Source organism: Anomalospiza imberbis, chromosome 1, assembly GCF_031753505.1.
Source record: "Anomalospiza imberbis isolate Cuckoo-Finch-1a 21T00152 chromosome 1, ASM3175350v1, whole genome shotgun sequence".
NCBI lineage: Eukaryota > Metazoa > Chordata > Aves > Passeriformes > Viduidae > Anomalospiza > Anomalospiza imberbis.
This window is the reverse complement of record NC_089681.1, coordinates 35103141-35116825: the sequence shown is the minus strand read 5'-3', so window position 1 is coordinate 35116825 and position 13685 is coordinate 35103141. Positions and strand designations below refer to the sequence as shown.

General features: G+C 48.9%; 2 protein-coding genes across 4 annotated transcripts in view; one reads left to right on the top strand and one right to left on the bottom strand.

Moving 5' to 3' along the window:
• Window positions 1-1216, top strand: part of TRIM55 (tripartite motif containing 55) — a 35478-nt gene extending 34262 nt beyond the window's left edge. For 2 of the 3 annotated variants that reach the window (XM_068187779.1, XM_068187758.1), the window contains one exon: window positions 683-1216. In XM_068187779.1, coding sequence (XP_068043880.1) covers window positions 683-802 — 120 coding nt within the window. In that variant the 3' untranslated portion in view covers window positions 803-1216. The remainder of the gene's footprint in view (window positions 1-682) is intronic. The other variant, XM_068187769.1, reaches the window with a different exon arrangement.
• A 1071-nt stretch (window positions 1217-2287) lies between these two features.
• CRH (corticotropin releasing hormone) lies at window positions 2288-4979 on the bottom strand. Its single transcript, XM_068187807.1, has 2 exons — window positions 4449-4979; window positions 2288-3901 (listed from the first exon to the last, which is right to left on the bottom strand). Exon 2 carries the CDS (start codon window positions 3884-3886, stop codon window positions 3350-3352), a length of 537 nt encoding a protein of 178 aa, XP_068043908.1. The 5' UTR covers window positions 3887-3901; window positions 4449-4979; the 3' UTR covers window positions 2288-3349.
• Between the last annotated feature and the right edge of the window lie 8706 nt (window positions 4980-13685).

Genomic DNA, 13685 nt, shown 5'->3' with positions numbered 1-13685 from the left:
AAATATTTCCGCTTATTACCCTGGTGTGTTAAATATTCAACTAATTGTAGAAATTCCTTTTATTAGCAGCTACAGATACATGTCCAGATTCCTTTTCCTACTGTAAGTGTAGGATACCTATGCAAAAAAGAGAGGCATATAAACTGAAGTTTATATGTCTGTATCACTTATTTCCTGTTCCTCAACTGAATTAAATTGAAGTGAAATAAATATTAGAAGACTTAAAAGTAGGAAAAAAAAAAAAAACCTTCCAAGGCAGATTTCATAACAGAAGAACAAGTATCATTTTGAGTGGCAAAGCACTGGCAATAACATTTGGCTCTGGTTCACATCAATCTGGAGGCCCAGCTACACAAGCCAAGCTGGCTCAGGATCACTTCTGAACAGGCATTTATCACCTTCAGTGCAATAATATTCCAGAGGTCCAAATCAGGACTAAGCCCTTTGCACAGATGCAACACGCTCACCCAGCATAATCCTGCCTCAGACACTGGTCATGGCAAAAGTCCCTCTGACTTCTTTGATGTCAGAAGTCTTGTCTTAGCTTCCCAAATTTCCACGCTCCCTGCCTTTTTCCTTCTTTCCCACTTCATTCTGTTTCCCTGCATGTTGTGAAATCTTAAGGATTTTAAAGCAATTCATATCTTCTTCTTCCATTTATCAACCTTTCCTTCCTTTGCAGACTGGTTCTGAGCCATACACTCAAGGACAAGTGGAGGAAGCTCCCGTGAGCAGTGAGAGGGGTGACGAGCCGGCTCGTCATGTTTTCTCCTTCTCGTGGTTGAACTCACTGAATGAATGATGACTCACTCTGGCTGGCTTCTGGTGTGCTTCTCCTCGGAAGGACCGTGAACGCAGGCAGCCTGGCTGCAGTCAGCAAAGAAACTGGCCTGGGAAGGGGCATCCAAGCAGGTTTCGTTCCTAGGAACTCAGCTAACCTCCACATCATACCCTTCAATTGACAGCCCTAAGAGGGAGGGGAGCATGGGGACGGATTACTGTATGTATTGTAGTCAGAGTGTTTTCCAATAATTTCTTGCTTCCAAGGGGGAAGAAGCATCACTACAGCTTTAGGCTGAGCACTGCTAGTGTTTTGTAACTCACTTGATGGCACGTCCCCATGTAGGTGTAAACACTTCACCAATGTTCTTAGCTAAAATGCTGGTATGATATTCTCTAGTAGCATCCTTTGCCAAAACAGTGTTTCTCCTCAGTATCCTCGTGTGTCCCCGCTTGTCAGTGCTGGTGACTTCAGTGACACTATCATGTCCTTGGCATACCCAAGTCAGGGTTGTGTCTAACAGTACTGGTGCCTCCCAGGCTGCGGAGGCTGAACACGGGAGGGAAGAAGGAAGCTGCCATTTCTTCCTTTTCACTTGCTCTTCCTACTAAACCACAACAGATGACGCTTGCAGAAACACATTATTTGTAAGGAAGGTTCCTAGTGGCAGGAGTGAGGAAGAGACACTTACCAAAAGCACTGGCCAAGACCCCCACACAGCTGTGAGTATGTGGGGCAGTTGCTGAAGTGCTGCCCCAGTCTTTCCAGCCGTAACCTGTGTCCGTGTCTTCTCTGCCATCGGTGTGTGTACATTAAACCTGGGTGCAATAAGGTGGTCACAGGTATTCACTCAAGGTTTAATTTGAAGCCCCTGTGTTGTGCTGTAGAAAAGGCAGATGCTGTCCTATTCCATGTGCATTGTAGATGTTGAGCCATCAAATGAAATCAAATTTGTGTCTTAAAAGAGGCTCTACAAGTTGTACTGAAGGCATCACTCTCTGGTTTTTGTCACTGGGAGTAGGGTGTCAACACTCAGCAGTGTTTAAGAGATTGGCAGGCTGCCGGGAGTGCTTGGTGCCATAGGGGACCAGGTGTCAAGCTCTGCACTAGGGTTACGTGTGGATCTTTCCCAAATCCCCGAGCCAGGCCCTCACTGCGCTGTTTGGGCAGGGGCCTGTGTGGGGCCATAAGGCTGTGCTGTGCCCCAGCAGGACTGGTGAGTGCAGTCTGGCAGTGCAGACTGGTTAGCAAGCTGTGTGGGGTCAGCCCCTGTCCTGGACACCCGTTGCTACCGACCCTCGTTGGTATCTGTTTTCCCTGGAGAGCGTTCCCTGGAAAACTCTCCTGCGAGAGTTTTGGAGAATGCACAGGCGAGCTCCGTGCAAAGCTTTGGAACTCACACAGCCCAGAACGAGCGCCGCCCAGCACCGCCACCGCATCGCCTCCGGCTGCTGGAGCAGCTTCTCCCTGGGATTTGGTTCGGGGTGAGGGATTTACTATTTTCTCCCCAGTCGTCCTGGAGATTTCCCCCAGCTCCTCCCGGGAAGTTTCTCCACACCCACTGCAGCCTCCCTAGAAGCCCCTGGGGGAGACCCCACTTGGGCACGGCCGACGGGACGGGGGAAGCCGAAGCAGGGAGGAACCTGCCCTTTTGTGGTGCGGGGAGGATGCGAAAACGCAAGAGATGCGGGAGCGCCTCACCGCTTTCCCCATCGCTGCTCCCCGGCGGGAGGAGGCTGCCCGATCCCGGCCCCTCCCCGAGGAGGGGGCTGCAGAGGTGGGATTCGGCAGCTCTGGGGGCACCGATTTGCCCTCGACACCTTCTTCCCGGGAGCAGCCTGCGCCGAGGGCGGCGGCGGGGGCAGCCCCCGTCCGGGGCCGGCGGCGTCGGGGCGCGCCTGCGGGAGAGCCCGCGGAGACGGGGCTCCCCGGGGCGGGGGGAAAACATCCCCGGGGGAGATCCAGGGCTCCCCGCGGCTCTGGGTGTCCACGGCCGCGGGTGTCCCCCCGCCCCGGTGAACACTGAGGGAGGCGGAGCAGCCCTCAGGCGTCTAGGCAAGAAAGTCTATCAAGGCATCTTTACTTTGCAGCTTTTATTAAAAATATAAATATTAAACATTCTCTTACACAACCAAATCGACCGAGCGCTGAAAAGATGTTTTATTGTGAAAATGTTTACAGGAAAAAAAAAAAAAAAAGTGGATTTAAAGTAGCTTACAGAGATTCCCCCTCCCACCTCCCTGCCCCCAACAGAAAAGTTTTCTGTCTTCTTGGCACCATTTCTTCCAATGCTCACACATCCCTACGTAGCGATGGCACTAGAATAACTGGGAAATGGAGAAATAAATAAAGGTAAGGGAGGTTACAAACGACACTCGTGTTTCTGCACTTGGTACACGGTTGTGCATGCTAGTCAAGGGACAGAGGCTGTTCGGAGTATGCCCTTCTAGGTTTAAAGCTATATAAAAATAAAGAGATGACATCAGAGCAGCACTATGGTACATCGGACGGTGTAATTATTCTTGTGCTAACTGCGGAATCTCTTTGGCAAGGCGGGGAGGGGCCGTTTCACTTCCCGATTATCTCCATCAGTTTCCTGTTGCTGTGAGCTTGCTGCGCTAACTGCTCGGCTCGGGCCATCTCCAAGACTTCTCGCAGGAGGTGGAAAGTCAGATCCAGAGAAATAGGGGGCTCCTCGGATCGCTTCTCCCTCTCCACCGCCTCACCCTCGGCTTCGCCGTCCTCTCGGTTCCCCGGCGAGCGCTCGGGCAGCTGCTGCAGCTGTTGAACCGCCGCCCGGAAAAAGTTGCTGGCGGAGGCTTCGGGCTGTAGGTGGCTGGTGCCGCTGGAGGAGGCGGAGAAAGAGCCAACGGGTCTCTTGTGAAGGTTGTCCAGGCGCAGGAAATACTCTTCTCCCATGCGGAGCAGGACGGGCAGAGTTTGCTGCTGCTGCTGCTGCTGCTGTCGCTGCTGCTGCTGGAAGAAATCTGGCTGGTGCAGAGCCCCAGGGGCGGGTGCCGGGCTCTTGCTGAGAGCTCTGCACTCCTGGCAGGGCAGGAGGGCGACCAGCAGGATTCCCGTGGAGACCAGCAGCGGGATCTTCATGATCGGGGCCCAAACCTGCGGGGGCAGACGGGGGACGGGGGTTGGGTTACAAAGCCGAGCCGCAGCGGCGGGGTGGGCAGCGGGCGGCCGGGGAGGGGGCGAACCCACCGCCGCTGTCCCGGTGCTGAAACGCGCCGCTCCGCGCCGCTCCGCGTCCCTCCGTTCCCCGCACAGCACCCCCGGCCGCGCTCACCCCGGCCCGTCCAGCCGCGCCGTCGAGGCGGCCGCTCCCCGCAGAACAATCCCGCGGAACAGCCCCGCGGGGCGGCTCCGGGCTACGCCGGCAGCGGCTCCGGAGGACCAGGCTGGGCTGAGCCCCTGCAGAGCATTCACGCGTGTTCGCGACCCGTGCCTCTTCACCCACCCGAGGAGAGGGGGAACGTGGGGTGCTTGTGGCGGGGCGGCTCTCCCCACGAGCTGTGGGGTTTAAGCTCCCGTTCCCCACCTCCCCGATCCCTGTCCGGCCAGGACAGCTCCCCGTGTCCCGCGGGACGCGGTGCTCAGCCCCGCTCAGCGCAGGGCAGCACATCCGCTGCGCGCCCGGGCGCGGCCGCGCACCTACCTGGGGCGGCGGAGGCGGCGGTAGGGCAGGGCGGGCGGCGGCGGGACTCGGCGGTGCCCGGCGTCCCTTCCTCTCGCTCTCCCTCGGAGCCGGCTCCTGGCGAACTTGGGATCAGATTTGGTACTAATCAGAGCCGGGGCGCGGGATTTTTATAGCTTAGACCCTCTCCTGGAATCACGCAGAACTTGCCTAATAAGCTGACGCTCTCCCTGACAGCCCGATTGCGTGCCCCGATCTACTGCTGAATAAATCATGGGGGCCCGTCGGAGCGCGGATGGGCCGAGTTTCGCTATCGCAACCCCAAATCTCACGTCCAATTATATCAACAGATATTTATCGCCTCTGCAGTGACGTCAGCCGGGCCGGGGGCCGGGGAGCAGGATGCCCCCCCCCCCCCCACCCCATTGACAAAAATACTTGAATGAGATTTCCTAGCGGGCGCGTACTATGAGAGGTCACTCCGGGGAAACTTTCCACTCGCGGGCCGGCCCGCGGGGAGGGACCCGACCCGAGCGGGGCCGGCGCTGCTATCCCGGGCAATCTCCTTCTCCATCCTCTGTCCTTCCCGGCCCCCCGGCCTCCGCCGCCTCCGAGCCCGCCCTCACGGGACGACTGTGGCGGGTCGGCGCAGGAGGCTTCGCGGGGCGCGTGTTTTGCGTGGGTCCGGTCTTTGCTCCGCTCCCGGCGTCGGCTCGGGCCGGGGCAGCGCTCGCCCCGCAAAGCGGGCAGGGGCGCAGCCGAGCCCGCGGGGAAGAGGAAGGTGCCGGTGCCGGGAGGGACCCGCGGTAGCGCTGGCACCGAAGCTGTCAGGGACCCCGCCGGCGGGAGAGGAGGCGGAAAGGCACCGGGGGTGGCGGGGAAGGCCGAGACAGCTGCCAGGGCCGCCCGGGAGCATCTGCCGGGACAGGGAGCGTCGCCCGGGGGGCGCTCCGCTCCTTCTGCCCTGCCACCGACGGCAGCGCCGCCTGCTCGTCCCGGCGCCGGCTCCGCGCTGCCGGCACCCGCTCCCGCGGTCTGGCCCGTGCTTGGTTCCTCTCCATTGTTTCGCACTGTTTGCGTGGAGGCAACAACTGCTCTTTTTTCCCTTTCTCGACTCCACTAGCTGATCTTCCCCACCTCTTCAATGCCATGGCCTTGTGCTTTCCCTGTTTGCCCTCCTCAGCTAAGGACTTCTTCTCCAGCCTGTCCTAATCCCAAGTGGAGCTTTTTTCGAGGCCATGACCATGACCTCCCATGACCAGTATGTCTTCAGACTCCAGACCATATTACATCAATGTGTCCATCTGGGTTTCTTGCCCTCTGATCTCTTCAAGAGGAAGTGCTGCCCAGCTTCTAGAAATAACTTCTGCCCAACATCCATTCCATGTGTAATATGTGTTCTTCCATTTTTGCATCCCATCATCTTTGCCAATGCCTCTCAGTCCTCTTTCTTCACTGCCTCAGTTGAAACATCAATCATATCCTTCCCTTTAAATTGGAGAACTCTACAGAAAACTTATTGGTTTTATCTTGCCTAGACAATAAACTCCTGGGGCCACGCACTTGAGTGCTTCCCATCGTAGTGAGGAGTTGGGACAGAACAGGTGGTCACATGCTGTTGATGCAAAGTGATAAATCTGAACTCCATTTCCTTAATAAAATAACAAAATTAAAACCACTTAATGTATGAGGTTGGCCACAGTCCAATTCTGAGCATCTCCTTAAGGATGCTCTAAACTTCAATTTTAGTTGTACCTAGCTCCAGCCTCAGATGCCCTTTTTGCAAAGTACCAAAGAATCAGATCTTGTGCATCATGAAGAAACAAATGGAAAAACAAGTAGTAGTGCCAGAGATTTAGCTCTTCATTACCACTTTTTGCTCAGGCATTCATGAACTGAAATGTGTATTACAGAACAGAATATATTGTGTAGATAGTCACAGCAGCAGTTATTTGTATGCTTTTAAAGCATGTCAGCATGGCTTTCAGTGAGAACAAGAGGTTCAAATAAACAGGAGCTAAGTTCAATCAATGGAAGGAAAATGTAAGAGGTATACTTATTAAACTCGAGCCCTTTAGATGTGCTCTGGGATGAGTTTTATCACAGTGTCTCCATTTTTAGGTTTAACATACTGTTTAAAAACACAGAAACCTCTTAAAATAATGGGATCATAAATGTAAAGAAAGAAGAATTTTGATCAAAATAATATTTTTTTTGTGTTAGGGGTGATATCTGGATAAGACAGAGATGCATTTCTCCAAAAGATTGATGCCAGTGAGAAATGGCACAGGCTATGTTATGTTTTTAATAATTTACAGTATTATTTAGGTCTCTTTAGGCAGACAGTTTTGTCCCTTGAAAAAATCCAGGTATAGCAAATGCAACATGGAAGCAGGCTGGGATCCTCAAGTTTCCACAAGAGCTGTACAACATGCCAGTTTCTCCTCCTCCATTTTTTCCCTCACCCCTGGCTCTGAGCATGGTCTGCAGTGGCTCACACAAGCTTGTTTCTAAGCCAACATGGTCCTATTACCCCACTTTCCTCATAGATCCTGAGTGATATGTGAGAGGGCTTGCAGCAATGCAGGGAACACTGTGAGACAGTCGGATGTCTTGATAATGAGGAATATAAAATATCACAGATACAGAAATGAAAAAAAGTACTTCCCTCAGCACTTCAAATGCAGAACTGACTGCCTAGGAATATAAAAGTCCTTTCTCCAGAGTCACTAGTTTCTGACTGAAATGTCAGCTGTCACTCCTGAAGGAGATTGCAACAGAAGAAATCTTGGTTTCTCAAAGAGGGGTGAAAAAAGAATATAAGGAGGTCATCAGATACATCTGGATTAGAGATTTTTGTTTAGTGTTATAGTTTGAGATTAGCATACCCTTCATAAGAAAAGTGTTCGTATTTGACTCATTCTGCAAACATCAGGAGTAAACAGAAATTTTAGTGAATCACAAAATAACATTGTCTAGAAATAAAAAGCACTAATGAGGCCCATTTCCTCTCCTCTGACTTGGGTTGAGTGCTCTTGCCCTTTAGCCTTGGTGATCTCAAACTCAGGCACCTACTGAAAAGCAATTACAGCTGCTCTGAGGTAGCTCAGGGAAAGCAAAAGCATGCCCAGAGCATGATGCACCCCACCGCAACAGAGCACCTTCAGGTTTCTGGAGACGTTCACCTTGTTCGCTTGTCTATAAAGGGAGTGCAGACAACCACCTTTGCCTGGTCACTGAATTCTTAGACAGCAATGTGAGGTGAGAAGAATCCCCTCCTCAATGACTGACCATAGCAGAGAGATCACACAGTTCTAAGTATGGTAATACAGAGGGGATGATGTTAAACTGAGGGTATGGCTCTTATCCCAGGTATTTTTGAAGATGTCCAGCTACAAACATGGAAGGACACACACCAGATGTAGATCAACTTTCTACCACAGTGCAATATTTCATTGCCACTTTGTCAGAAGGCAGCAAGGATTTTTTGCATTGGTGAGTTCAGCAAACATTTCCACATCTCACAGTACCCCTTCATGTGATCCCCATCATTCTTGATCTCTGTGATCAGACACACAATCTTACAGTCTGACTATTTCAGGTGAACCCAGCTCAACTCACTCACTCTGAGATGCCAGCAATCATGCACTGACACATGTGTACATCACACTTCCATTTCACCTTTTGGTAGTCTTGATACAAAGAAATCTGTATCTGATAATTATAAAAATTATGGATTCTAGGACAACTGAGAGAAAAAGAAAAATAAAATTTAGGATATCTTACTCTGCCTGAAGGTGATAAGTCACCTTAAGAACAAAATACATTTGCCTATTATTCTGCAGCAGACTGAATTTGCTAGAATAACCATAGAGAACCTCAATTAAAGTGAGTTATAAAAATCAATCAAAATAAATCAATTATATACAAAAAAGTATGTTGTAGATCAGGATGAAGAATGAAATTGATAAGTATTTCAGCTATCTGCCCTTGCTTCTGACCCCAGAAGTCTTCAAAATTCTCTCATTCACTTTTAATTTCTCTTTCATTTTTCAATCACCTTGCTCTGGGAAGGAAGTCACATGCTCCTGTCACAGAGATTTTCTGTGGTGCACCTCAATCTTACAGCAGAGCTCCACCTATAACTTGTACCAGATTTTCCTACAGTCCCATGAGAGAGAGAGAGTAAAGCACCTTAAATTCCCAAACTTTCCAGTGGGAAAAACAGCACTAGAGGGTGAAGAAATTTATCAAGTATCTGTCCAGGAGCTGTGTAAGAAGCAGGAGCGAATCTTGCATTATCTGAGACCAAGTTCATTAGCTCAACTAGCAAACTATTTTCATTCACGACTTCATATTCATACTCTTGATCCTAGATGTCTGCTCACAAGACATAATTATATAGGTTTGAGGGTCCCAGCAGAAGGAAAAATTCCTTAGGAATATCCTCTTGGTTCCACCATGTTTGGGAGAAACAGAGCTGTTCCCAGCAGCTCACATATGGGTGGATTTGCAGGGATGGCCTGGCCCACAGTTGAGCAGGGGCAGTGTGCACTGCTCAGGAATCCCAAGTATGGACCTACTGCCCCAGCCAGAGCCTTCTCTTTGCCCAAAGCCCTGCCTGTTCAGGGGGATATTCCCACCAGTGAGGGTAACATGGGGAGGAGCTGCTCCCATACCCTCTTGGACAACACCAAAAAGCACTTCTGGAGACCTCACAGCATTGCTCTCTTCTTCTGAGCAGGGAAGGGACTTGCAGAAGATGTGAGAAGCATGCAGGCAGGAGAGTTCTGTGCCTCTCTCCTCCTGACAGCCCTCATCCAGGGAGGCAACAGCTGACCTTTACATTTACCTCACAAGACTTGTCAGCTGCTATTCTTGCTCTCAAATAAGGGCTGGAGAAGGCTGCCCAGGCACATGTGTGAGCCCTCTATGCTGTTAATGATAATGCTGCAGGAATTAATCTCACAGTTATTGGTAGCAACAAGGAAATCCATCAAACAGGCATGTCCCAGGAGCACCAAGCAACTGGTATTCCTGGTTGTCTTGGTGTCTGGGTACATTTTGCCATGAAAGAAATTTTGCTGGTTAGCTGAGTACCCAATTTGTCTGTTTGTCCTTGGTGCAGAGTGAGGCAAGGACAAGGATTTGTGTTTGCATCTGGTGCGCATCTGGAGCAAGCCACTGGGATAGCCAGGTTCACTTCAGTTCAGAGTGGCAGAGTGGTACAGACACAATGGACAGCAGGGTATGGCTGCAGTGAGCAATCAGGGGATGCTAAGCCAGGGGAAGGTAGGCACTGGGCCAAGGGGAAGGAGAGGAAACCAGGGTGGAACTTCAGGGAAGGGCAGGGGGGAAATTCTACAGTGCCTCTCCCCTGGAACATCTCTGTCCCTGGAGGTTAGAGCCCAGAACTGACTCTTAACTTGGGGCTGGGAGGGGGTCACAGAGGGGAGCCCACAATGCTGTAACCGTATTATAGATGGCTGTTGGCAGGCTTGCTCCAGATAGTCTGTGAAGAACTGTCCACAAAAGGCCAGGAGCAGATGAGACCCTGTCTGCCCAGCTAGGATGTCCCTATGGGAAAGACCACTGGGCCAGTGATGGCTTCAGCCTTTAAACACACCACTGACACCAGGGACCCTGCCTTGATCTTACCATGCGCAGCATCAGGGCTGTCATCAGCCATTAGTGTCAGCAGCAAGGTTTAGAGAATTTTGCTCTGTCGTTGCAGCCATGTCACGAGATCGGGGGAGCCAGGCAGCCAGGGTAATGGATCTGAGAACTGCTAGAAAATTCAAGAGAAATATTTGAGCATGACTGAGCTGTTGTGACATTTTCCAGTATCCAGGCAGGAGAGATTTGAGCAAACTTCTGGATCTATGTTCTTTTCAATGGCCAACACACTGTTCTCCTATTAAAGAAAGTGGTAATGGAATAAATGCTGGACTTTGAATTTTCAGGAAGTGAAGCTCTCATTCAATTGCAAAACATCCACCATGTGTGCTTGTTGTGAGCCAGGATTTCCTCCATAATCATAGAATCACAGAATAGTTTGGCTTGGAAGGGACCTTTTAAAGGTCATCTAGTCCAACTCCCTTGCAATAAGCAGGGACACCTTCCACTCAATCAGAGCCCCACCCACACTGATCTTGAGGGTTTCCAGGGAGGGGGCATCTATCGCCTCTCAGGGCAACCTGTTCCAGTTTTACCACCCTCATCATAAAAAATTTCTTCCTTGTATCTAAATTAAATCAACCCTCTTTTAATTTAAAACCATTATCCCTTGTCCTATTGCAACAGGCCCTGCTAAAAAGTTTTCCCCCACCTTTCTCATCAGCCCCTGTTAGGTACTGGAAAGCGCCCTAAGGTCTCCCCAGAGCCTTCTCTTCTCCAGGCTCCAAACTCCCTCAGCCTTTCCTCATAAGGAGGGGTGTTCCAGCTCTTTGATCATCTTAGTGGCCCTCCTCTGGACTCACTCCAGCAGGTCCATGTCTTTCCTGTGCTGAGGACCCCAGAGCTGGATGCAGTAACGTAAAACACATTATATATTCACATGTAAGAGTATATGCAACGTGGGAATGAGATTGAAAAATGAAAACTGACTAGAGGGGGGAAATTATCAGTGAAATTAAAAGACTTCTGTGATACCAAGGGCAACTCCTGCTCCTGGAGTCTTGTTATGACTTCAACTGTTGCTTAAAAAAAAAAACCAAACCAAACAAAAAAAAATTAATTTTCAGGCTTAAAGACATCATCCAGCTATATAATCAGGGCTGAGAATCCCCAAATAAACATCAGAAGAACTGAGAATTAATCTTCTTTTAAAATCTTATGATTCTGAAAACAGTCTCAATATCTGGGGGAAAAGGAGATGAGGGCGGAACAATTTGGAGTACTTGAGAATGCAGCAACTGCATTCTCACTCCTTTCAAGTGAGGAAATATGGGAAGAAATACAAACACACTATCTTGAATGGCTGGGCAATGAGCTATATATAGAACCTGCTCTGTCCTACTTACGTTATGACTAATGCTAAACAATTAGAAATTCAGATGTCTGAATATTTGAAGTAGCAAACATCTCTAATGCACCATTTGTTGTTCATTAAAAAATAGAAGAATCAAAGTCTCTCTAAGCTCCGACTAGGCCGCACTTAACAGGTGCATGTTGCTGGAAGTGGAGCCCCATGAGACTAATTGCAAGGGATAATGAACAAGATGAGGCGTTTCTTGGAAAAAAAGATTGTTGTCTTTGTAATGACCATACTCATGCCAGAGACCACAAATTCTTTAGGGAAGGGACTTTCTTTTTTGTACCATGCCTGCCTGGTGTTTAGCACAGCAGTGCCCTAGTCTGTGACTGGGAATCCTAAGTGCTACTGCAATTCAAGCAGTACATTATAGTAAATAGTAGTATCAAATTAGCTGGGTACATGAAGCTGGTTTTCATCAGCATCTCTGGTAAACAGGATCAACAAACCTTTCTCTAAGCCAGAGGCCAATGGTGTTTTATTTAAAAACACTTCATTTTTAGGAGAAAACGATGCTAATACAAAACTACAGTTTACTCTTAGGATTTTGGCAGGATTTTTGTCTGGTCCTCCTAATTCAGGGCTGCAGTGTCTGGAGTAGATTTTGATACAGTCAAGATGAAAGACTGGGTGAAGAAATCAAAGTACAGAATAAAACCACAAAACTTGCCAGGCAATAAGTGAAGAAATTATGAGTCTCCACGGGACAAAATACCCATATTTCTCAGCCATTCCCCATATCACTGTGGGTTGCTGCAATTGCAAAGCATGCACTTAATGAATTTATTCACTGGATTGTTTCCTTCGTCTCTTCTACTTTTTCAACATGACAGATGTGACAGGGGCTATGGATGGCACTGCCACACACACATCACCATATATTATTTTATCAGTATCATAGGAAAAATTTAGTCTGAAGGGAAATACTGCCTTTACTCTTAACTCCTGATACTGGAAGAGCAAAGGCATATAGCAATGAGATATTGTAGTTGCCTCTTTACAACTAGAACTTTCCAAGAAGCTTAGAAGCAGGTGTATCTTTGGCCTGAGTATGTCATGAAGAACCCTTCTGGTCTACCCCCATGGATATGAAAATCTACTAAGATAGATTATAAATATCCCTAAGCACTAACTTCTTCTTCACCAGAATACAGTGGTGCCAGTGGCCTGATGTCAGGCTACTTGATAAGAAGCAGATCTCAAACTGTTTTGCAAATACTACCACTGAAGTTAATGAATAGCTATATACAACTGATTTTGTTTAGCACTGAAATGCCTTCTGTTCTGAGATAGTCCAACACTACCCAGAATCAAGGCCCACAGACTGGGCTAAAATTAGCACCAGGACACATTTAAATGCTGCATCCAAGCAAGGCTGCAGGATGGGGGTGTTACAGGCAAGCTAGCCCAGGTAATGGGCACAGAGATGCTTGGACTATCCAAGTTCATTTCACACTGCTCTGACAATGCAGTTACATCTCCTGTAAGAGCCTTGCTGAAGGCTGGTGGCTTCTCATGTGTCTGTGCAAGAGCAGGTACATGGGTTTGGAGCAGCAGAGGCTCAGCACTATCACTGTGTACTGCTGTACATGCCCTGGTATCACCAGTAAAACTGAAACTTTGGCTAAAACTACCTGGGTAAATGCCAAGAGCTCTTCAACACCCATCTCTGACACAACCTTGCTCATTGTAAAGGACAGAGAAAGGATGAAATCTTTGAGTTAGTTACTGAAGTGGAGAGTCACAGTTGCCTCTTCACAACAGTTGGCCTCAAGTCCACAGCTCCTCCTAGGATGCTTTCAAACGGGAGAAGATAGCTGCTAACAGAGGAGCCAAAGCTTTTTTTAAACTTAAAAAATAACATCGGAACAGTAATCAGTAAATAAAGTCTAATTTTAGGCAATATTGAGTTGACAGTGTATCTTTTGAGTCAGCCACATATATGGGCATACAAAGGTTGGGAATGTCCCTATAAGGCTTTTCCAGTTCTTTCAGTGAAAGCTGTGTGAAAAATAATTTTAGAGGAGCCAAATTTAAGGTGTTAACAGTGAGTGCCATTGACCTTTGAGTGTTGCTGTAAGACAGCAGCATGAATAATAATAATAATAAACTCCCTAAGGTTGCCTCTCTTCAGTTTTCTACGAGTATCTTGTCCCCAGGGAAGATTTTAAAAATTTGTGGCTGAACCAGACAGCTCAACTGAATCTCCAAGGGATGCCACCCCA

Coding starts and splice junctions, on each gene's coding strand:
- CRH (XM_068187807.1), bottom strand. CDS start 3,886: ATGAAGATCCCGCTGCTGGTCTCCACGGGAATCCTGCTGGTCGCCCTC.